General features: G+C 43.2%; 1 protein-coding gene across 1 annotated transcript in view; it reads right to left on the bottom strand.

The window, feature by feature from the left end:
- The window catches only part of LOC127645600 (glypican-5-like), a 223718-nt gene that overhangs the window by 175885 nt on the left and 21735 nt on the right, over positions 1-26098 (bottom strand). The window contains exon 3 of the mRNA XM_052129262.1: positions 9688-10406. Within this exon, the coding sequence (XP_051985222.1) occupies positions 9688-10406 (719 nt within the window). The remainder of the gene's footprint in view (positions 1-9687; positions 10407-26098) is intronic.

Genomic DNA, 26098 nt, shown 5'->3' with positions numbered 1-26098 from the left:
TTGAGCAAGCATGAGCCTGTGGGTAACAGAGTCTGTTTTGAGGATGGTGATTGTCGTCATGTGGTTTCAGGCTTACTATTTTCTATTACTGTCATCAGAGTGTAAAGAAAACACTGGAGATTTACACACGGCAGCGGAGGAAAACAGAGGTGGCCTGCCAGTAACAATTTCTAGGCTTTTTCCACCTCAACTGGTCCCACATTCAAACACCTCTTCCCTCTTTCTCACTTCAAACTTGTAAGGAACTTCCTAGGAGGACTTGAATGCAGCAGCAAAGCTGAGTTCCCTATCAAGAGGTCTCTCCTATTGCGTAAGTAGCTTACGCTATGGGAAAACTCAGTTTCTCGAGAAATATTGAAGTCTTTATGTAAAACGCATTGCAGCTGCACAGCAGACAGCGATGAGCGAGGCAGCTCGGTCACTGGCTGTGCCTCGTACGCCTCGCGTTCGCGCGCTCAGAGCCTGCCAAAATTAGCATAGGCAGGCTATATAATGGGCACCCTGTCATGCGAGTTCCTTTAGATTTAATCTCCTTCAGTGAAGACCTTCTCTTCGCTGGATCCTCCGGATTGTTGGAGTCTTTTGCCGGCGTTGACAAGCTTACAGCGGGACTGCTAAGAGGACGCCGGCGCCTTCAGCCGTCTTCGAAGCCTTCTGCTACGCCATCCGGCATGCATCGCATATCCTTTACTGCAAGCGCTCGCCCCCGCGACACTTTTAAAAGTAAAAGAGTAATTTTCCAAGGCGTTGTTTCAAATGCCTTCAGCCTGTGCCTCGTGCAGAGGCCCTCTTCACGACGGAGATCGGCACATCATCTGCACTCGCTGCCTGGGTCTGGACCACGCAGAAGCTGCACTCATTCAGGGCGGATGCCCCAAATGCGACTCCTTGGGCCTCGCCGAGCTGCGCGCTCGCTTTGCCGTTTTCACCGCAAACGAGCCAGCTTCCACCGTGCTGCCACCTCCGTTCGAGCCGCGCAAGAAAAAGCGCCGCTCACAGAGGCTGCCAGAGCACGCCGACTCGGTGACGCCACGCCTGCCCAGTCCCTGCGTGCATCACCGCTACCAGAAATCTCCCCGCCGCCAGTCCATTTCACGAGGCGGACCTGCACCCCTCCAACAAAGCGGTGGGTCTCGCCTCGCTCGGCACATCAGGGACGACGATGGAAAGGATGACAGCCACTCTCTTGACGCTGCATCCGACGACTGGCCGGGCTCGCTCGACCCGCGCCATCGACATCAGCGGACACGAGCGCGGGCACCAGCATGGACTCGGAAATCGTCCATATCCTGTCAAAAGCCGTGGAAGACCTCGGGCTCGACTGGTCTTCCCCGGAAGAACCCGCCCGCAGCCGGCTGGACGAGTGGTTCCTGCAGGGGCACCGGCAGGCCCCCCGACAGAGACCCTCTCCTTTCGTCCCTGAGGTCCACGACGAGCTCACAAAGTCCTGGAAAGCCCTGCACTCTGCTCGCCTAAAGCCTTCTTTTTCTTCCTCGCTCTCCTCAGTGGACGGCGCGAGAGAAAGAGGCTACGTAGCAACTCCGCCCCTCGAGGAGACCGTGGCCAACCATCTATGCCCACCCTCCACCGCTGGATGGAAGGCCAGAGCTTCTCACCCCTCGAAGCCCTGCAGAACCACCTCAGCTCTCACCGGTCGCGCATACGCCGCCGCCAGCCAAGCTGCGTCAGCGCTGCATTCGATGGCGGTCCTACAAGTTTTTCAGGCCAAACTCCTCCGCACCATGTACGAGTCTGGACCTGAACCCGAGGCTTTCAAGGACCTGCGCAGCGCTACGGACGTAGCCCTGCGAGCCACAAAGGCCACCGCCCAATCCATCGGCCGGGCCATGGCTAATTTGACCGTCCTTGAGCGCCATCTGTGGCTAACGCTAACGGAGATGAAGGACACGGATAAGGCACCATTTCTTGACGCGCCTGTCACTCCAAGCGGCCTGTTCGGACCGGCGGTGAGAGAATTCACTGAGCGCTTCACTGAGGCTCGGAAGGATTCGCAAGCTATGCATCACTTCCTGCCCAAGCGCTCCAGCTCGTCTCAGAAACCGCCCCAGCAGCGAGCAAGGGCAAAGCTGCCCGTCTCCCAGCCGAAGAGCAGACCTGAAAAGGACGCTCGACGGCGCTCGCGTTCCGCTGGCCGAAGAAAGCCGCATGAGCAACGAGGTCCTCGGCCCAGAATCACTCTGAACACGGAGCCTCGTAAGTCTTCCTTGCAACAGGAAGAAAAAGAGAGAGTACGTGTCTCGCAAAAGCCGGACCGCTCTCTCTCAAACATCTAAAACATTACCCAGTCCCCTTACAGGCGGCTGGAAATGTCTATACAGCAGTCAATGGGCCAGTCATAAAACTCGCTCACCTGCAATCAAACGCCGTTTTTACGGCGACACACAGAAATCACGAAAAGAGTCATTTTCTGCCTGTGTCACTAAGCGGTCACATGTCCACACTAAAGTGCGCATTCCCACATATCAATACTGTCCAAACAGTGCCAAATACCTCCCCAGTTCAGGCTGGATGTCCCAAAAATGTAGATCGTGTGCCTATTGTCATGTATGCACCACTACACACAAGCACTGTTCCCACAGTTATAAACACTTCCCCAGTAAAAACTGGAAAATACTATAAGTGTGGCGCGCATGCCTGCTGTACTGCACGCACCCCTACACACAGCTACCCATACAGTTTCAAACAGCTCTCTATTTCATGCCGCAAGCATCACAGATGCAATGCGCGAGCAAAGAAACTCCCCGCTAAATGCGGAAAGCTTTATGAATGTTGCGCGCGTGCCTATTATGATGTATGCACCCCCACCCCAAAACACTGTTCATACAGTTTCAAGCATCTCTCCGACTCATGCTGTGAGCATCTCAGAGATAGCGCACGTGCCTGTACTCTCACACGCACCCCTGCACTCGGCACTCAATACGGCTGCGCAGCGGGCACCTGCGCCTCTGAGAGCCGTAGACTCTGTGTTAGCACAAAGCGATTTGCCGGTGGGGCCCATACGTCACTGCGACACGCCCCCAGCCAGCATTCAGCCCATATCTGTGCGAGCAGAAGCCTGGGAAAAAATCCCCGACATGCTGAAATGGGTTTTGAACATAATAAAACACGGATACTCACTTCAGTCCGCTCGCAGACCATCCTGCTTTTCAGCGGTGGTCGAGACGAAAGTGAGAAAAGATGTGTCACATGTTCTACGCACCGAGGTGCTCAAACTGATAGAGAAGGGCGCTATAGAAACTGTTCCTCCCTCTTTGAGCGAGGCGGGTTTTTACAGCCGCTATTTTCTCGTCCCAAAAAAGGACGGTGGCTTTCGCCCCATCCTGGATCTCAGACATCTGAACAAAGCTTAATGATTCGCTCGTTCAGAATGTTAACAACCAAACATATCCTCGCGCAAGTTCGCCCCGGGGATTGGTTTCTATCAGTGGATTTGAAAGATGCTTACTTTCACATTCCGATAGCGCCTCATCACAGGCCCTTTCTGAGATTCGCTTTCGAGGGACAGTCATACCAGTAAACAGTACTACCATTCGGCCTATCATTGGCCCTCCGTACATTCACGAAATGTATGGACGTGGCACTTTCCCCCCTGAGACAGCGGGGAGTGCGAATACTGAACTACCTCGACGATTGGCTAATCATGGCACAATCAGAGGACCAGTTAATGACGCACAGATCTTGGATTATCAGCCATCTAGAATGCCTGGGTCTGAGAATCAATTTTGCAAAGAGCGTGCTATCCCCCAGCCAGAATATCTCTTTTCTGGGAATAGTGCTAGACTCAGTGCAGATGACATTGCGCCTCTCATCAGAGCACACGCTCTCTATTCGAAGCCTTGCAACATCATTCAGAACGGGCGCGCACGCCCCCGTCAAACGATTTCAAAGAATGCTCGGTCTCATGGCCTCGGCATCAGCTGTACTCCAGCTAGGATTGTTGCACATGCGTCTTCTTCAGCGCTGGCTCAAGAGCCGTGTCCCCACTCACGCGTGGCGCTCGGGCCACTTTTTGATCAGAGCGAATCACGGCTGTATAAAAGCCCTGACGCCCTGGAAAGCCATCAACTGGTATCAAACCGGTGTGAGTCTGGGCGTGAGTACGCGGAGAAAAATGATCATGACAGATGCCTCCAAAATAGGATGGGGGGCCCTTTACGAGGGCAGGCCTGTCTCCGGGTTTTGGTCAAACCCGGAAAAGCGCCTACACATAAACTGTCTGGAAATGAAAGCGGTCGCCTTGGCTCTCAGAGCCCTGCTTCCGTACCTAAAAAGCGAACACGTCCTGGTCCGAACGGACAACATGACGGTAGTTTCAGTATATAAATCGCCAAGGTGGACTCAGGTCGAGCTCCCTGCACTCTATGGCCAGGAGCTCATCCTATGGTCACAACACCACCTGCGCTCGCTAAGGGCAGCGCACGTGCCAGGTGTCCTGAACCAAGGAGCGGACATGCTATCCAGAGACAAGGTGCTCCCAGGAGAATGGTCTCTCCACCCTCTGACGGTTCAGTGGTTATGGCAAACCTTTGGCGAGGCAGAGGTCGACCTCTTCGCCTCCAAGGAAAACGCGCACTGCCCTCTCTTCTTCTCAAAAAGCACGGACGCGCTCGCCCAAGTTTGGCTGAGCCACCCCTTGTATGCTTTTCCCCCGATCACGATGCTACCTCAGGTCATCAGTCGGATCAGGGAGGTGAAATGTGCAGTGCTCCTGGTAGCCCCACTCTGGAAAAACCAGACGTGGTTTCCAGAACTGATACAGATGATGCAATCTGCCCCATGGCCGATTCCGCTGAGGCAAGACCTCCTCGGACAGGCCAGCGGGATGATTCTTCATCCCCGCCCCGATCTGTGGGCCCTCCATGCATGGCCCCTCAACGGGTTCCCGAGAACCTCCCCAGTGGAGTTTTGAGAACCATTACTGAGGCGCAAGCGCCCTCTACGAGGTGCTTGTATGCCCGAAAGTGGAAAGTGTTCAGTGACTGGTGTGATACCAAGAGTTTGAACCCCAAAACGTGCGAGATACCAAGTGTACTCGCCTTTTTGCAGGAGCTGCTGGAGGCGGGCCGCACACCCTCCACGCTCAAAATCTATGTGGCTGCCATAGCGGTGTCACACAATCCTGATAAAGGACATTCATTAGGGAAAAACGATCTGATCGTTCGTTTCCTAAGAGGCGCTAGGAGGATGAACCCTCCTCGCCCACCTTCGGTGCTGATCTGGGACCTGGCCACGGTCCTGGACGCACTCAAGGGTGCCCCGTTCGAACCTCTCCGAACCGTGCACCTTAAGCAGCGCTCGCTCTAAACCACGCTCTTGCTGGCGCTCGCTTCAGTTGAAAGAGGGCCTTCAATGCCCCTTAGGCATCAGAGCTCACTCTACGAGGAGCATGGCCTCCTCGTGGGCGTGGTCGAGTGGGATACCCATTGAAGATATTTGTGCGGCGGCAGGCTGGGCCTCGCCTTCGGCATTTATCAGGTTTTATAACCTACAGGTCCCCTCATTGCATTCCAACATTCTATCAGCCTGACTATAGAATGGAATAGAGTGTGTGTATGCTGGGCATCACCTCCTCCCTTATAAGGTCCATCTCTGACCGACTTAGAGGATTTATTATGCGTACCAGTACATAAAAAGCTCAGTACATAAGATGTGTGCTTGTGTTTGTACAAAGAGCCCGCCTTGGGCAAGGACGCTCTGTAATATCCCAGTATATAGCTCGCCGTTGGCGGCTCGGGGAATAATCACTTTGCTTTAAAGCTCAGGCACCTGCCTCTGGTTTTATAGAGCTGAAGTCAGCACGCACGGCGTTTTACATGGTGTTCCCATAGCGTAAGCTACTTACGCTAATAGGAGAGACCTCTCGATAGGGAACGACTCGGTTACTAGCGTAACCTCGGTTCCCTGAGAGGAGGGAACGAGTATTGCGTAAGCTGCCATGCTTGTGCTTGGTCAGTTCAGCTTCAGTCGATTGAACCTAAAGGAACTTCGCATGACGGGTGCCCATTATATAGCCTGCCTATGCTAATTTCGGCAGGCTCTGAGCGCTGTGACGCTGGTAGCGCGCCCATTGGTCGCGCGTTCAGAGTCGCCCGTCATTGGTTCGAAGCAGTTGCCGCGGCACAGCCAATGACCGAGCTGCCTCGCTCATCGCTGTCTGCTGTGCAGCTGCAATGCGTTTTACATAAAGACTTCAATATTTCTCGAGAAACGGAGTTTTCCCATAGCGTAAGCTACTTACGCAATACTCGTTCCCTCCTCTCAGGGAACCGAGGTTACGCTAGTAACCGAGTCGTTTTTCTATGTGAGCTAAAATGCCACATCCACTCATCTTTTCCCTGTCCTTCATATGCATTGTATGACCAAGAGCTAGTGTTGTCTCAAAACGCAACACATCCGATGTTGGTAAAAATGAAGATGAAAACTCGTCCTGTTAGCCAATCAGATCACACAGTAAATGAATCACATTCTGCCCTTAAAGTGAATAATTCTTTAATAGCTTCAAAGTCTGATAAGTCTGATTTACATAACCATAACCTAAAACACATGTTAGGTTATGGTTATGTTTACTTACATAAACATAATCTACAACATAACCTACATAAACAAACTTGTAGACGGTTTACTGCTACTATTTTAATGGAGTGTTACATTTAAAAGGGTTTTTAAATAAAGTATCCTGGGTTTACTTTGGCTGCATCTTTCAAAATCAATAAAGCGTCTATGAAGTGTGAATATGGAGTTTTTGCACAACCTGTTCAACATGAGAGCTGCCTTTTTTATGCCTTTGTATTCTTTTAGCCATGATACCTTAGAACCAGCACTAAAAGTTGTTAAATGTTAAAGGAATTACATTTCTATCATAATTTATTCATTATCATGTCCTTCCAAACCCATATGACTTTCTTTTTAATGTGTAAGACAAAAGGAGATGTTTTAAATATTTCAAATCGCCTTTCTTCAACATTATCATAAAAGTAGTTCATGCGACTACATTCTTGTGAGGGTACACAATAGGTTTTCAGAAATGTAAAAAAAAGAAAGAAAGAAATAAGTTAAATTTCAGATTAAAAAAGAAAAAAGAAAGATAATTAAAATTCAGATTTAAGAAAGAAAGAATGAAAAAAGAAAGAAAGAAATTAGTATTACATTTCAGATTTAAGAAAAAGAAAGTAAAATTACTTAAAATTCAGATTTAAGACAGAAAGAAAGAAAAAAAGAAAGAAAGAAAGAAAAACGTGAAAGAAGTTTGTTTGAAATCTTTGCTAATTTATTAAAAATAAAAAAACGAAAAAAATCACATGTACATAAGTATTCACAGCCTTTGCCATGACACTGAAAATTGAGCTCAGGTGCATCCTGTTTCCACTGATCATCCTTGAGATGTTTCTACAACTTGATTGGAGTCCACTTGTGGTAAATTCAGTTGATTGGACATGATTTGGAAATGCACACACCTGTCTATACACTCACCTAAAGGATTATTAGGAACACCATACTAATACTGTGTTTGACCCCCTTTCGCCTTCAGAACTGCCTAAATTCTACGTGGCAAATTGTAGCCTCTTTTTCCTATTTGTAGTGGAGATGAGTGGTACCCGGTGGGGTCTTCTGCTGTTGTAGCCCATCCGCCTCAAGGTTGTGCGTGTTGTGGCTTCACAAATGCTTTGCTGCATACCTCGGTTGTAACGAGTGGTTATTTCAGGCAAAGTTGCTCTTCTATCAGCTTGAATCAGTCGGCCCATTCTCCTCTGACCTCTAGCATCAACAAGGCATTTTCGCCCACAGGACTGCCGCATACTGGATGTTTTTCCCTTTTCACACCATTCTTTTTAAACCCTAGAAATGGTTGTGCATGAAAATCCCAGTAACTGAGCAGATTGTGAAATACTCAGACCGGCCCGTCTGGCACCAACAACCATGCCACGCTCAAAATTGCTTAAATCACCTTTCTTTCCCATTCTGACATTCAGTTTGGAGTTCAGGAGATTGTCTTGACCAGGACCACACCCCTAAATGCATTGAAGCAACTGCCATGTGATTGGTTGATTAGATAATTGCATTAATGAGAAATTGAACAGGTGGTCCTAATAATCCTTTAGGTGAGTGTATAAGGTCCCACAGTTAACAGTGCATGTCAAAGCACAAACCAAGCCATGAAGTCCAAGCAATTGTTTGTAGAACTCTGAGAGGGGATTGTATCGAGGCACAGATCTGGGGAAGGTTACAGAAACATTTCTGCAGCATTGAAGGTCCCAATGAGCACAGTGGCCTCCATCATCCATAAATGGAATAACTTTAGAACCACCAGGAGTCTTCCTAGAGCCAAACTGAGTGATCGGCCTGAAGGGCCTTAGTCAGGGAGGTGACCAAGAACCTGATGGTCACTCTGACAGAGCTCCAGCATTTCTCTGTGGAGAGAGGAGAAACTTCCAGATGAACAACCATCTCTGCAGCACTCCACCAATCAGGCCTGTATGGTAGAGTGGCCAGACGGAAGCCACTCCTCAGTAAGAGGCACATGTCAGCCCGCCTGGTGTTTGCCAAAAGGATCCTGAAGGACTCTTAAGACCATGAGAAACAAAATTCTCTGGTCTGATGAAACAAAGATTGAATTCATTGGCCTGAATGGCAAGCATCATGTCTGGATAAACCAGGCACCGCTCATCACCCGGCCAATAACATCCCTACAGTGAAGCATGGTGGTGGCAGCATCATACTGTGGAGATGTTTTTCAGCGGCAGGAACAGGGAGATTAGTCGGGATAGAGGGAAAGATGAATGCAGCAATGTACAGAGACATCCTTGATGAAAACCTGCTCCAAAGTGCTCTGGACCTCAGACTGGACAAAGGTTCATCTTCCAACAGGCCAACGACCCTAAGCACACAGCCAAGACAACAAAGGAGTGGCTACGGGACAACTCAGTGAATGTCCTTGAGTGGCCCAGCCAGAGCCCAGACGTGAACCCGATTGAACAAATCTGGAGAGATCTGAAAATGGCTGTGCACCGACGCTCCCCATCCAACCTGATGGAGCTTGAGAGGTCCTGCAAAGTAGAATGGTAGAAACTGCCCAAAAATAGGTGTGCCAAGCTTGTAGCATCATTCACAAAAAACTTGAGGCTGTAATTGGTGCCAAAGGTGCTTCAACAAAGTATTGAGCAAAGGCTGTGAATACTTATGTACATGTGATTTCTTTTTCGTTTTTTATTTTTAATACATTTTCAAAGATTTCAAACAAACTTCTTTCACGTTGTCATTATGGGGTATTGTTTATAGAATTTTGAGGAAAATAATGAATGTAATAAATTTTGTAATAAGGCTGTAACATAACTAAATGTGGAAAAAGTGAAGCGCTGTGAATACTTTCCGGATGCACTGTACACACAATCTTCTGCTTGCTGGGATTTATTAAGGGAACTGTGCGCAGGTTCTGGTATATGTATGGTTTTATAAATCTGAATAATTTTGTGCGTATGCAAAATCTGACTTTTGTGCTTATGCACACTTTTAGGAAGAAATCTAAGCAGTGTTATACATATGAGGCCCTTGTTTTTTTTTTTTTTTACTATAAAAGTTACCAGACTGTCAGATGATTCCAAAAGGACACCAGGTAATACAATTATATGAGGTTTCAAATCATAAAGTGTGTTTCAAAGTATACTATACCGTGGCAGTGAGCCTGAGCCCGTGTAGCTGAGCATAGAGTATGGCCTCATCAACGTGATGTCTGATCCTCAACAGTGCAAGCTCCAGGTTATGCGCTTCGGCAACCATATGTGTGAGATCCTGCAGTATAGCTGCATACTGTTTCCAAGGTGAGTGGAGCTCTGAGAGGCTGACCAGGCATCCGCGCATCACATTGAGACAGTATCCGCTGCACGCCCGGATCAGGGTCAGCCCCCGACAGTGAGAACAGTAATGCATACGCACCAGCGCGCGCACACACTCCTTAGACAACTCTGGCGTGTCCGTAATGTTCATGACCTCCGACCCCACGGCCAATGCTAGGCTGAGTAACCGGCCCGCCCGCAACGCGTTCGCCAGCTCCTCAGCCATCAACCTGGGGTGCGTCCCAAAAGGGTTAACGTCCTGCCTTGTCATGCGTAGACAGTCGCCGAGCTGGTTGCCATCAGCAGCGCCCATGCTGACGGGCCCAGACATTCCTGGATTGACAATATGAGTGTGGACCAATGGAAAGAGATTGTCAAAGAAACAGTGGACAGCTGTTTCCACGGAGACATTGCCGGTGCCATGGAGGAAGCGGGAGAGGTCAGTGAAGAGGCAGATGATGTGAGTGGTGATGGAAGATGAGATGGAGGTGTACATGCTCTCGAACAGAGAGGTCAGGTGGCTCTGAGAGAAGGAGAGCAGAGACTGGAATATATCTGAAAGAGAGAAAGAACAAAAGTTGAGATTTAAATGTGACCTAAATGATGGCTTTTTTATTTTAGGATATGAACACACATAGTTTTGAAACTTGCCTCACTAAAAACACACAAAATAATGATATCGGTCTGAGAGCCTTAAAGGAATAGTTTACCCAAAAATTTGAATTCAGTCATAACCATGATCATTTTCGCAATAAGAGAAGCTTGTTCACAATGGCTCATGTGTTTACACGAGATCTTGTGTTGTTTAGTGCTAAAAATGAGTTCTCAAGTTCTCACGTGAACATGCATGCCACTGTGACTAAGCTTCTTTCATGAAAGTGCAATGTACGTCTAGATTTTTCACTGAAAATGACTCTCGACAGAGCCAATCGTATGCCTTTAGAAGACTTGGAACATGACGCACGAGCCGCATGGACTACTTTTATGATACAATTGGGTCCTTTTCTAAGTCTCTACCAACTGCCATTGTATTGAAAAGATGGGCAATGATTTTCGTTAAAACATTATTTTTGTGTTATTTTGTTTTGGGTGAACTACTCCTTTAACACACTGAGTTGCATCATTTACACAACATGCACCTGCATGAACACATATATATATGGTTAAATGTTTTTCAGTGATTCTTAGGTTCACCTAAGATTAGCTTGAAAAGAACACTTATCAAAAGCTGTTTTCTTTTGTGTTCTTGAGTTCTATAGCTATATGATTGTTTTGGAGATTGAAAACTAATCATGATTTTGTTATAGATATTATAGGTTCTTCAGATCAGTGTATTGGTTTCTGGGTTCTTTAAAGCACCATTTGGTTTTCTGAAGAACTTCCTTTGTGAAACCTAAAAAAGGTTCTCCTATGAAATGAGGCTGTACAACTCTCTGTGGTTCTACACTGTAAAAAATAATATTCTTAATGAGAGTCTTTGTCCTTCTTAACCTCCTGAGACCCAAGTGTGACTCCTTTGCCTATGTGCATTTTCCATTTCCCTTTTTAACTTGTAACTAGTAGCCCCTAATAAACAAGCAAAAAAAAAAATAATAAACATTGATGTCCACATATGTGGACAGCGGGACTAAGTTGTGAAATTTTCAATAATACCAAGTTATAGAAAGCCAGATTATTTAATCAAATTGTTTATTATGTTTCCAAGAGTGTTGCTTATTCTTGTCTTTGAGACAATACAGACATTACAGCTGATTTTCTGTAAAGCTGAATAAATTATTCTGATTCAAAGTAATAGCCAGTATTATCCAATCACTGCCAACCATATACAAATAAAAGTTGGCATTATACATTCTGAATTTAAGTATTGATTACCATTTTTCCATGTCTGCCAAACATGTTGAGTGTCCAAACATCATCTATTTATCTCTCACAAAGGCTCTATATGCAAAGATTAACATCACTTAAATTGTTTTGCTTATTATGTAAATTCACAGACAACAGATAAAATGGAGAAAAGAAAATACTGGTGTGTCTGTCTCGCTTTTCTGTTGTTTTAATGTCACCAACACACACACATACAGTATATACAGTATATACAGTATATGTAGAGACACACGTGCATAGACTTGTGCTCGGTCAGTGTTTTGTTACTGCAGGGGCAGCCTGTCTTTTCAGCTGTGCTGTGGTCAAGCATGACCACACACACACAAACACACACACACACACACACAATCACACACACACATACACACACACACACACACACAGGCTGTACCCAGGGAGCCATTCCCTCTAAGGCCACTGATGTCAGACTGAAGGCATGCTAGAGGATGGAGGAGCAGCGGCAACTGGACCGAAACTGAGACCAGGAAACACACACACACACACAGAAGCAGATCTCTCCATTTCACTTCATAAGCTGTCGAGGCTTCCATCGGTACTATCACAATGGACCACAACGGACCAGGACAACAACAGAATTCCCCCAGTCACAACAGCTGTTGTTCCACAAGCACACACACACTCCAAATCTGTCTCCATAAGGGGGCATATATATGTATATGTATATATATATATGGGACAAGTTCTTGCATTCTGTCTGGACTAATTGGGGGGTACCTATAGCTTATTTGGTGCTCATGGGTTCGAATCCCAGGGAACACACGCACCTTGCACCTTGCATGCACTGTAAGTCATATGGATAACAGCGTCTGCCAAATACATGTGTAAGTAAATGTAAATGTGTTGAGTGTTTACAGTAGTAACTGTAACATTTGTCTGCAGAGACAAAAATGAGAACTGGAAATCAAGAGAATGGAACGGGAAAAACACAGTTTGTTTGTGTCTGCCCATGAACCGTAAACACGCATGCATTTGTGTGCCCATATAGGTGAGAGGGTTTGGAATGAGAGCAGATACCACAAACAGAATGTGGCAGTGTAAGGTTACAGCATTTCAGAGGGCAGCCTCATGCCACGAGCAACAGTAAAATCGACAGAAGTGGCAGAGATAGAGACAGGCAGACTGAAGAAAAGACAGGGAGTTAAGTGAGGGAGGTGGTTTTATTTGGCTTTCAGGCCTCAGATGACAGCGCTGGCTAAACTTTGCCATAGTTGTTGTAGGCCTTTCTGCGTGGCAAAGAGAGAACTCATTTCAGTGTGTATTTTGTGTGTGTGTGCTTGCAAGAGATTTGACTTTAAAGGAATAGTTCGCACAAAAAGGAAAATTCTCTCATTATTTACAAACAGGTGAATTTACAAAGAATATCCTCACTCTTTTGCATATGATGAACGCAAATAAGGACTGGGACAGTCAAGCTCCAAATTACAAGAAAAGGACATCATAAATGTGGTTCATATGACTAGCGCACTATATGAAAAGTCTTCTAAATTCATATGATAGCTTTGTGTGAGGAACAGACTGAAATTTAAGTAGTTATCCACTGAAAATCTGAACATACCGTATGCACTAGCATATATATTATGTTCATAAGAGAAGTAACAATGTCCAGTTCATGAATTAATCATTTAAAGAAGACCTGATTAATTCTTAAACGGATAGTTCATCCTAAAATTAAAATTCTCTAATCATTTACTCACCCTAATGCCATCCCAGATGTGAATGACTTTCTTTCTTCTGCAGAACACAAATAAAGATTTTTAGAAAAATATCTCAGCTCTGTAGGTCCAAGTGAAATGAGATCTGAACTTTGTACTTCCAAAAAGCACATAAAGGAAAAATAAAAGTACTCCATCTGACTCCAATGGTTAAATTGATATCTAAATCCATATAAAAGATGATTATTTAAGTCCTTATTTGCTATAAATTCTTCTCCCTGCCCATTAGGGGATGATATGCATGAAGAATGTGAATCACCAAAAACACAAGAAGAAGAATGTAAAAGTTAAAGTGGAGATTGACTGAGCAGGGAAGAGAATTTGTAGTAAAAAATGACTTGGATATTGAACTGTTTCTCACCCACACCTACAATATCACTTCTGAAGACTAACTTATATGCTGATGTGGAGCGGAGGGTGGGGGGGCTAGAATGTCATGGGGCACGCGAGGGATGAAGGCGGCCGGTGACGACGGTTCGAGAGCAGAGAGAATTACGGGCATGTCCGTCATGTGTGTGATTATGTTTGTGTGTTTTGGTTTTGAGTTTAATTAAATATTATTTATATTGACAAGCCGGTTCTCGCCTCCTCCTTGCCCATCTTAACCCCCTTACAGCTGATTTATGTGATTTTTAGAGCTTCAAAATGTTGGCACCAATTCACTTGCATTATATGGAGCAAAACAGCTGAGAAATTCTTCTAAAAATTGTCATTTTAGTTCAGCAGATGAAAGAAAGTCATACTCATCTGGAATGGCCATAGGCGGAAATCGCGGGGGGCGGGGGTCAGGACACCCCCATTTGAGGGTTGTCCCCCCCTAAAATATCATTAAAATATGTGTATTGTAAATAATATAATGATATATTCTTAAAATAATTGAAATAAAAAAAAGAAAAATAAAATAATACAAATGCAAACGGGGCAACAACAAAAAACCCCTTGGTGTCCGCTTCAAAAATTGCTCTTGAGAATTGTTATGTTTATTGTCCCCCCCTCAACATTTTGATGAAATGTTCACCCCTGAATGGCATACGGGTAAGTACTGTAGATTATGAGAGAATTTTCATTTTTGGGTGAACTATTCCTTTAACTAATGTTAAAAATAGCGTATGTTGAATTTAACATCAACAAACATTACTAAGTGCAGTAAAACTATTGTTCATTGTTAGTTCATCTTAACTAATGTAGTTAAACAAATGGAACCTTATTGTAAAGTGTCAGATAGAAAATACAACTTTATGTTTAAACAATTTTGGAGAAACCCAATGAAAAGGCAAACAAGCACACACACCAAACGTAACGTCCTGTTCAGAAACCAATAGTGGTCTGTCAGCTGGGAAAAACATATTTGAGACCATTTGTTGCTCCATTAGTGTTTCACTATTAGAACTACCAAACAGAGTTCATTTGATCTGTCAACTCTATTTCTGGGTACTACCACAATTGCAAAGCTTCAAAAGTAGTCTCGTTTTATTTTCAATCCATTTCATAGGGTAAAGAATTATAGATCAGATACAATACTCCTCCACAATCATTGTCTTTCTTCTGTTTTGTCCTAAAACTATAAACTTTGGGTTTGTCAGAAATGGCATTCTGTCATACTACCAGTACTTTTCTCAGTATGCAGTATGTATGTGTTAAGTATGCAAATGTTCTGTATACATGGAATATGCGTGGTGGACACACCTTTATACATGTAGTGTCATGTGAAAACATGATAAATATTTAGCGTTGCATTCTGCACTGCAGTGCACAGTATACAGACACTAGCATTCCTCTTTAAACATAGTCTCTGATTACAAATGAGTTAAGCAGAGAGAAAGGTTTACGATGGGAGCATTTAATCCCTGTCACTTGGCTCCAAAGAAAAGCAGCGCTCCATAAGTTACGGGTTTGCAAGCTATGCAACTGTAGTGTTGTGGGGATGCCAATGAGGCAAGATGGGGGCCAGATTTACAGCCATGTAATTGGAAGTTATACAACCTTTTAAGAAGGTCTACAAAAGGCTTTTAGAGATGACTAATCCACTTAATGACCAAGACTCATTTCCTAAATGCACGGTCTGCTGGTGAAGTGATTCGTTCGGATGAGTAAACTTGAACAAATGATGGTACAAAGATAAGACATGAGTTTTTTAAGGTGCTTCCACCTCAAACTACAGTTGCTGGGAGAGATTAATGTTCCCTGATGTCAAGTACCTCTCAGGGGTGGATATTTGTCCAATAAACCTTTAAAAATGAAATAATTTAAAGTTTTATACTGCATTCTAATTCAGATTAATTCAACAGTAAATCTACAAGCGTCTGTGTGGACAGAAAACATTCAAAACATGTATTTGGACATTTAGAAAAACTATCCTGACTAGTTCTTTGATACGTTCAATTGATTAAGGTTGGAGCTAAACTGTGGCCCTCCAGAAATTGAATTGAATAGCTCTGTCCTATATGTTTGGTCCTGCAAAACCAGATAACCCACTGCAACCCACTTTTGTCAGGGCCAAGGGACAGGGAACCCTACCCACAAATCCATGCAAAATTCCTCAGCCACCACGGTAATCATATAGAGCTTTCTGAGGGCATGCTGGTCTGAGACACGAGGATCCATCGTCTGTCGATCATCTACCACCCCAGAAAGCCCCGTAATCCAGCCAAGAGCTCGTGTTTCATATGACTCTGACACAGATATGAGTTCATCACTTCTGGAGCGAGGCTCTAAAATCCTACCTTAATTAATGACAATACATACACCCCTGTCCTCTGACTAAAACAGCTGTGACATGAGAACATGCCACATTACAACACACCATCTCTATTAGAGGTTGAAGACTGGAGGAGATGGTTAAAAAGAAAAAAGAGTGAGTATGTCTTTAAAGAGTGATTCATAGATCACAATCACTACACTGCAAAATAGAATTTCTTTAGTATTTTTATCTTGTTTTCCAGTGAAAAGACAAAACCAAAAACACAGATTAAATATGTTTTATTCAGTGTAGCTATTGGTGCTATTCAAGCACATATTTAAGTGAAGCATTTCTTGTTGGCCAATTGGTTAGTGTTCTAACAAAGTCTATGCGAGTTCGAATCCAGCTTTCAACATTTTCTGACACTGTTCCTCCTCTTCTCCACATAATTTACTGTGCTCTTTACACTATCATACCAGTATGTTTACACACATGTATGAAAAAAAACTGATAATGTTAAAAATTCAAACAATGCATGAGAACCATTTTCAAATTCAATGTTGGAAAGATTTTTGCGCATATGACACGCACACTGACTGAACGGACCAAAAGCCAATAAAAGTGTTTACATGTTATATACAATAGTGGTGATGGACAAATATCTTGGTGCTTGTTTTTTGTTTTTTATTTATGATTTTTCCCAGATCAAAGAAAACTGTTGAATATGCAATATTGGTTTAAGATCGTAGATATAAACGCATAAAAAAACAACAAAGGCAAACACCCTAAATTAGCATTCGTTTGCACTGCACCTGATTTAATTTCTTCACAATCGTGTCAAACCTGAAACCAGAGTTCAGAAATGATCGCTAAACAAACCTTTGTGAGTACATAAGGTTAAATCAGCAGCACATAATGTTACACTTTAGGAGACAAACTAGACGTAACCACCTGTCCAAAAAATCTGCTGCCACTCCCCCCCACCCATCCACGTTGTCTTTGCTGTCAGGAGGGGAACAGGTGGAGGGTTCAGGAATGTTTAACCGATATCTCGCTCATCAGCTCGCAATTAAAATGGCTGCTGTTTTATCGAAAGTCTCTAAGATAAACAATACCAAAAATGCCAGAATGTATTGTGTGTGCGAGTGTACTGTATGTTTTTGCTCTCTAAGCATTAAGTTGATTAGTTAAAGATTAGTGATGTCTATCTCACAAGGCAGATCTGTGTAGATCCCTGCGGCGTTGATTTCCGAAAATCTATGTAACCTCCCTTTTTGTCATTATTCAGCTCTGGACTTTGTCACGATTAAGCAAGAGTCTCTGAAGTTCAACAACAGTGTGGTGAATTGTTGTGTAAATGAATAGAGTTCTCTGGAAAATAATTGGTTTTACATATTTTTATTGCCCAACATAATTAACTAGAGAATTACGTGCTTATGCGTCCTATGTCTTGGAAAATAAATAAAATACAACAATTTCTAGGAATTTCTAGCCCACTAACAACTCTGGAATGAGTTCAGTCAGGTTTAGATTACACATCTGATTGGACAGCTGAGAAAAGAGACTTTAAAAGACAACTAACAACTTCGCAAAAGACGTAAATACTAAAGTAATGGGGACCAAAAAAATTACAAATAATAATAATGTTCCAAGCACATTTGCAGTCATTTTTGTCTTTTAATCACAAAATACTTGAATTTTGTGTCCAGGTGCTAAGCTCCAAAAGAAAAAAGAAAAAAGTGAGAAAATGACAAAAATCACCATAAAGTAGACCAGAAATGGGCAACTTTGAAGGTGGTGAGGGCCAACATTTTTTCGTCTTTTTGCCAAGGGGCCGTATTACAAATTCACACTCTAACAATGTTCACCTCCTTCCTCAATTTCCTAATTATTATGGGTAATCTATGCATGACTAATGCAATGTGCTTTTAAAGATTTTACTAAATAAAAAAAATATCATTATTGTTATTGTATAACTTGCATATTTACTAAAACTTGCAGTTCAAATGTACAAATTCATGTTCAATTGTTTCAAACTTACTTTTTCAATATAATTAATCTCATGTACATTGTCTGTACATTTGCAACACACACAAACACACAAGGATCGTATTTTCAGCAGCTTATAGATAAAATCCAAATATTATCACCAAATTACAAATATCATCAATAACAATACTGGATAGATGAACATAACATTTTAGTGCATTAATACATAAAATTACAGCACCACACCAGCCCTGCAACACAAGCACAGACAGAACAGTCTTGTGCATCATAAAAACATTTTCTCTAATCGCATGATTTTTAATCAATCAGACAGGCATCTCAGGTGTCTCCCCCTGACAAAGGATTTTTAGTTTTTTGCAAACACAAGCAAAACAACGGTCTCTTTGGTGATTCTCATGTAACCGATCATGCTTGACCCACTCCAAGTGGGATTTGAACTAGGGACTCCGGCATGGGAGGCAGGTGTGTTATCAAAGAGGCGAAATGTCAGTCTCTATTGTCAGTCACTAGTGCACCTCTTGAGGCCAGGGGAGTGAGGTTTATACACTGCGCAACTTCCAAACAGCTGGCTACCATAACACTCAGCCCCCTAAACCACACTCCCTTCTGGGTCATGGCACCACTGTAACCAGTCCTGCTTGACCCACTCAAAGCGTGATTCAAATTGGGGTCTCTGGCATGGGAGGCGGGCGTGCTAACAAGGAGGCTAAAGGCAACACTATCTAGCGTCAGTCATTAGTCCGCCTCTTGAATCCAATTGAAATCTTTAATGAATTCAACAGTAATCAGCAGGTCTGCTAAGAACAAGCGACCTCTTCTGGTCGATAGTTGGTAACAACATAATAGCCTGAATGCAACCTTCACATAGTCCCTTTTTCAATCAGTCCTCAATGTTGTCCTCTGGGCAGTATTCAACAATACTGCGGGCCCACAGGCCGCCAGTTGCCCATCCCTGATTTAGACCATTTGACTCAAGTACAATATTCAACATCTTCCAGATCATACAATAGGTTTGTGTGAGGGACCAACTGATATTTAGGTAATTATTCACTGAATATCTTGCCCTCCAATAAAGATGTTGTGGCATCAATCATGTCAACATACCATTTTTGCATCTGGTCATGAACATGGGCGAGCTTTAGCAGAGGTAAAGATTATCAGTGGAAAAAAAAAATCATTTCGGTTTGTTGAAACAAAGCTATCAATTGGCTTCTAAAGACTTATAGCGCACCAGTTGTACAGACTACTTGTATGCCTTTTTTTAAAGCTTGATAGCCCCTAGTCAATATGAACTTTCATTGTTTAGCAAGAGCCTTATAATGCTTTTTTCCAAAGTTTCAACTTTTTAGTTCCACAGATAAAAGCACAAACATTCCAACAAGATCTTCATTTGAACAATCTTGGTATCAATTCTTAAATCCCAAGATTGATCTTTTACTAAATACGCGCTATGAGTGTCAGTTGTCGTAAAGAGACAGTACCAATTTTTAACACGTGTTCTACAAATTCTACAAATATTGTAAAAAGCATAAATGATGCATTAAACAATAAATATGTAACAAAATATAAAATATGCAATATAATAAAATGCTCATTTAATTTGAAACAATGCCCCCAGTGGCAAAGCTTTAAATGTCGTTGGGCATATGTATGGGCACGTGGGAGCGTCATTTTATGTCCACAACGTGGTGTCAAAAGCTAAATTGTGACCAAAATGATGACAAACATATCAATTCTAATTTTTAAAATTAAAACTTTTGTAATGTACCTAGTTAGAATGTTCCCTGTATAATTAACAGCATTAGCTGGGAGTGAATTTATTCCATATTTAAGCAAAACTGATATATTAACTGAAATATATACGCATATGAATTGATAAACAATTGAAATTGAATCAAATTGAAATGGTAAATCTGCATCAATAACCATCCCTAAAAATAACAGCAAACAGATTTAGAAAAACATGAGGGTGAGTAAATGATGAAAGAATTGATTTTGTAGTGAACACTTTCATTTAATTCCAGACCGAAAAAAATACAAAATTCCAAACTAGACACTCTCTTCCACTTCCAGCTGTTCATACATATTAAACATCTATAATGACTGGTGGCAGTTCTGTCTCATCTTTCACTGATGTTCACCATGCTCAAGAAATGAACTATTGCTGAACAACAGCACAGGAACTCAAAACATAATCATCTCAACCTAATGATGTTGGAAGAGACAGAAAGGGTGGAGAGTTTGAGCCATCATTGGGTTTGGATCGTGTGTTTAGTTGTCCGTTTCATCCTGAAGTAATGAAGTGAATAATGACACATGAAGAAGTTAGACGCCAACCTAAAAGGCGGGGGAAAGTGGCCGCAATGACACTCAAGAGACTATACCACTCCCTCTCTCCTCTGACGTCCACTGGCCTACAAACTACTTCTACTCTTATTTTCTTTCCTTTTTCTTCTAAACATTTATAATCCTCCCAGCTGGAAAAACCAGGTCACACCAGACTAGTCAAAATGGTTAAAAAATTCAGTCAATGTTTCAAAATGCTTTGACAAATATGTTGGTTAAGGGCCGACAAGAGATTGTACTTGAAAAAACATTGTACATGAATAAAATCACCAGCTTAGCCAAGGTAGTCCACCAGCCCCAACCAGGTTGACAATAGTAGTCTATCAGGTCGACCTCACCCCACAGATGCTTGAACCAGCTCTATTACCAACCTAAAGCAGCTTGTACCAACTAATGACCATGAATGACCAGATTTGACCAGATTTTTTAGCAGGGTTTACCATTCTGTACAAAGCAGATCATGCTTAACTCATGCCAGCTTAAGAAGGTTTTGCTTATCCAAGATGATTCAAACCAGATCTCATGGCTGACAGTCCAGTTAATGACCAATCTAGACCACCTTGGACTAAATACTATAAATCACCAGTTTGGAGCAGAAAACATCTAAACCAGCTATCACCTTACGATGGAAAAAAAGAAAGAAAAGAAAAGAAAAAGACAGCCCATTCCAGTTGAAGGTCGTCAAGCCGATTTTTGCAACAAGTTAGTTGTGTTTTTTGCAGGTCCGTAATGGTTTTCTCAGTTTTAACCAGTCCCTTACTATATCAAGTCCAGCTGATGACCCATCTAGATCACCTTAGACCAACTAATGACCATAAATAACCAGCTTGGACAAACAAGAATACATGTAAAACCAGGTACCACCTCAAGATAGATTTATCTGGATTTAGAGCTTCCCCTTTCCTAAAAAAAAAAAACTAAGAAAAAAAAAAGAAAGTTAATTCAAATTAAAGATGGATAAGTTAAACATGGTAGTTTTTTGTTTGTTTGTTTGTTTGTTTGTTTGTTTGTTTTGCTGACCCTTAGTGGTCTATTAGCTCAATCCATCTTGACCAATATGACCATCCAGGGTTGTGTTTCCCAAAAGTCTTAAGTTGATCATAGAGACCATTGGGTTTCTACGATCTACTTAGGCTTACGATGCTTTTGGGAAATGCAGCCCTTATCAGAACAAGGTCCACTGGCTGGTAGTCCAAATAATGATCCATCTAGACTACCTTATGGCCATCTTAGACCAGCTAGAAACCATGCTATCTGGATTTTCTAGTAGGGCTCCAATTTATTCAATTTCCAATTGAAGGTGGTCCAGCTGGTTTTTTTAAACAATGTAGCTGGTTTTTGCTGGTCCATAGAGCTCTACCAGCTTCAACCAACTTGACAAAGATGACCAACCAGACTAAAACAAGCCCACCAGCTGGAAATCTAGCTGATGATCCATCTAGACCACCTTGGGTCAACTAATGGCCATAAATAGCAATCGTAGACTAGATACAAATTCAGTCAGCTGTATTTTCTAGCAGAGCTTCACATTTCTTAAAAAAAAAAGAAGGCATTTCCTCAGTAGCAAATGATCACATGTCGAGAAGGCATTTGATAGGGTGGAATGGGACTATCTTTTTAAGATTTAGGAAATTCACTGGTTTGGGAACACTTTTATTGGGTAGATTAAGTTCTCTTCCCTTTATTGTTCTGTCTTGCCCTGGAAACATTGGCAGCCACAATAAGAAAAGAAGATGATTTTCCTGGCATTGTAACTGATTTACAGATGATAGATATGATTATTTATCTCCTACCCTAAAAGAACTATGCCTAGCCTCCATAGAATTATTAATTCTTTCACCAAATCTTCAGAATATAGGGTGAACTGGTCTAAATTGGAAGCTCTTGCTCTGACAGCATAATGGTTTGCCATGGCTTTCCAACCTGGCACCTTTCAACGGTCCAAGCAAGGCATTAGGAATTTAGCCATTTTATTTCTGGAAAATTTGAGAGATTTATTTAGAGTTAATTTTGACCCATTAAAGAAAATGTTCTCGTGTTATGTTTATGGGTGGGCTTCACTACATCCGTCTATGGCAGGGAAGGTCAATGTTATAAAAATGTATTGTATCCCCAAATTCAATTATCTACTACAGTCTCTCCCTCTAGAAGTTCCTCTTTCTTATTTTAAACAATGTGATAGAATATCCAAGTCTCCTATTTGGAATGGTAAACAACCTCGGTTGCATTTCAGTAAGTTACATAGACCAACAGACAAAGAAGGCTTAGGCCTCCCCAAAAAAAATTTATTACTATGCTTTTAATCACAGACACCTGGCCCATTGGTCTCTTCCACCTGAGAAAGCCAGTAAGTTACATAGACCAACAGACAAAGAAGGCTTAGGCCTCCCAAAAAAAATTTATTACTATGCTTTTAATCACAGACACCTGGCCCATTAGTCTCTTCCACCTGAGAAAGCCCCCCCCGGTATAACATTGAACAAGCGGTCCTTGCCCCAATGTCACCATTGCAAAGTCTTTCTATTAAATTGCCTAAAGAAGGAAAAATGCATACTATTATTTAACATTTACATTCAGCATGGTCAAAGGATGTATTAATAAGTCCCTCTTTTGCTGGAAAGAAAGGAGTCAGAGGTGTGTTGCTTCAGTTGGTGAGCTTTATGAAAACAGAGCTTTGAGATCATATGAAAATATAACCCAACAATTTGGGATTTCTAGGTCTCAATTTTTCAGGTATTTACAGCTGCATCATCTACTTTGTACTATTTTTGTGGTAGTACACATCCCACTATAGCTGTGAACACCCTCTGTATTGTGCTTACAGCCTTGGGAAAGGGTCATGAAGCATCAGTGTATTACTCCTCATTGATTCAGAGTCTTGGTGACGGGGCCTTACTTGCCCTTAAGAGGTTATGAGAAAGAGATTTTAACTTGGTATTGGAGGATAAGGAGTGGGAAAGGATTAAAAAAAATATTACAACTATGTCTAGAAATGCAAGGGTACTTCATATTCAGTTTAGAATTTTGTATAATTTCTACCGGACTCCCTCTAGATTGTTTTGGCTTGGTCTAAAAGACACACCTACCTGCTGGCAATGTCAGTTGGAGGATGGAGACATGACCCATCCTCTGTTGGTCTGTGCTAAGATTCAAGAATTGTTGGTAGGAGTCCAGAATTTTATCTGTGAGGTTTTAAATATTCCAATTTCCTTCTGCCCCAGACTATGTATATTGGGTAATGGGACAGTCATTAAAGTAGGTGGCAAATATACAAAAAGCTGGGTTTAAAATCTAGTTTAATGCTTGGCAGACAGATAATTCTTAGAGGATGGAAGTCAACTGGATCTCCCTCATTTCAAGAATGGTTCATCAAATTGGGTAGGGTGGCGGCATTTGAAAAGATGTCATATAAACTTGGCAAAATAGACACTGTGACAGGGTGGAGGGCGGGGCCAGGTTGTGATTTTACACAACCGGCCACTTATCAGGCTAATCAAGCCTCCAAGAGTGGTGCGGGAGAGAGAGAACGTTTATGGGCAGCTGTCCATCCTATGTATGCGTTTGTGTCTTTTTGTTAAGATTTATATTCAATATAATTTATAATGTCAAGCCGGTTCTTGCCTCCTCCTTTCCATTGATCTCCTTCACACTGGTGCCAAAGATGCGGGAAGGAGGAGGGATACGCCGTAGTGGAGTTCTCGCTGCTACCATCCACCCCAACGGAGAAGCCGCAGCCATCTGCTGGGGCCGGAGGCCACTGACCACGAGGGCAGAAGGGGCTCCTAACCGACCATCTGGAGCAGTCAGGGCCACTGCCAGGGGTGGAGGAGGCCCCTACCTGCCGCTAAAATGCAGCGGGGAGGGACTCACTGCTGACCGCCTGGAGAGGGAGAACCGCTGCCAGAGGCGGGGGAGACCCCTTCTGTTCCCAGAGAACGCGGCGGGGCATTCTGTCCACCAGGAGCTGGAGGACTGCCTCCGACCTGCCCGGGGAGGCGTGGCTGTTGTCCGTTAGAGGGTGGAAGAGTGGCCGAGGACCAAGCTACGGCGTATCGGAGAACTGGGGAGTAAGTGTTTTTTTTCTTTCTCTCTCTCTCTCTCTCTCTCTCCCACTGCCGCACCGTGTTGGCCTTTTCCCTCTCTTTTAAATTTGACAGTTTTTTTTGTTGGGGGGTACTGCACTATTACAGGGAGTACCCCCCTATTTTTCAGTATTGTTTCCCTCCCCCTGAACCCTCCCAGATTCAGGAAGGCGGGGATGACCTGCCGGCAGACGGGGCATAAATGCACGCCCTCCTCCAGGGAAAAGGGGGTGGGGGGGGTTGTACGTCATGCTGGAGGCTCCCCGGCCTGAGAGAACGAGGGAGGAATGTGACAGGGTGGAGGGCGGGGCTGGGTCATGATTTTACACACCCGACCCCTTATTAGGCTAATCAAGTCTCCGAGAGGGATAAAGGCTGACTGCGGATGGTGGTGCGGGAGAGAGAGAATGTTTACCGGCAGCTGTCTGTCCTATGTGTTTGTTTGTGTCTTTTAGTTGTCAAGCCGGTTCTCGCCTCCTCCTTTCGATTTAACTGTTTTACAGACACGTATGGTAAGAAATGGGACAGGTTTTTGGCCTTCCTGGAGGGCTCTCAGGGAGGACCATGTGGAGAGAAACAGAATTGTGGTGCTAATTGTAAATTCTATTCTTTTTTCTTTGTTTGTTGATGTTTTGATGTCATGCGTGCATGGTGTAATTTATTCATTGACCACAAGGATATTTGTTGAGGGACAAGGGTTGGGCAGATAATGGGAGTTAAGTTGATTGTGTGTGTATATGTTCTGTTTATTCCATATTTAACATAAGAATCAATAAAAATGTTAATAGAAAAAAGAAAGCATTTCCAAATGAAGATGATCAGACTGGTTTTTGAATCAAATGGTAGTTATTTTGTTGCTGGTCCATAGTGGTTTACCACCTCCAAACAACTTGACCAAGATGACCTTCCAGATCGAAAACCAGGTCCACCAGCTGTTAGTCCAGCTAATGTTCCATCTAGACCACCTTGGAACAGCCAGAAACCATGTAAAACCAGCAACTACTGTAATTTTAAAGAAATTCGTACTCATTTGAATTGTTTGTATTTCTCAAACAATTCACTCTCCTCTTTCTCAATCAAGTCTCTCATCATCTGCAGTGTATCTTGTTAACTAGCATTGGTGTAGCCAATTATTTCCAGATAATCTGCATTTTATTTTTTCCTCACCGAACAGCTCAACATGCATTCTTTAGAGGAGCACATCTTTCTCTAACCTTTGTTAAATAAACAACAAAAGCATTCACTTGGTCCTGAGCAATGAACAACGGGCCAGCACCATTCCCCGAACACCAGAGTCTTTCTCACGGCAGCTGGACAGCAGGGGCCAGACAGGATGTTTAGAATCCATCCATTCCACTGTTTCCATGGGAATGTCATAGCAGGTGCATTGTGTGTGAGGTTGAACCCACTAGATTTTCTCAGAGGTACGGAATGAGCACCACTTCCTGTCCTGAGCCCACTCGCTCTGATGCAAGCAAGCACTGGGTTTGGGTCGGTCCATCAGTTCAGGCC

This window comes from Xyrauchen texanus, chromosome 6 (assembly GCF_025860055.1).
Source record: "Xyrauchen texanus isolate HMW12.3.18 chromosome 6, RBS_HiC_50CHRs, whole genome shotgun sequence".
In the NCBI taxonomy this organism is placed as follows: domain Eukaryota; kingdom Metazoa; phylum Chordata; class Actinopteri; order Cypriniformes; family Catostomidae; genus Xyrauchen; species Xyrauchen texanus.
Note: the sequence above shows the minus strand (reverse complement) of the source record. Positions and strands in the feature narration are given on the sequence as shown.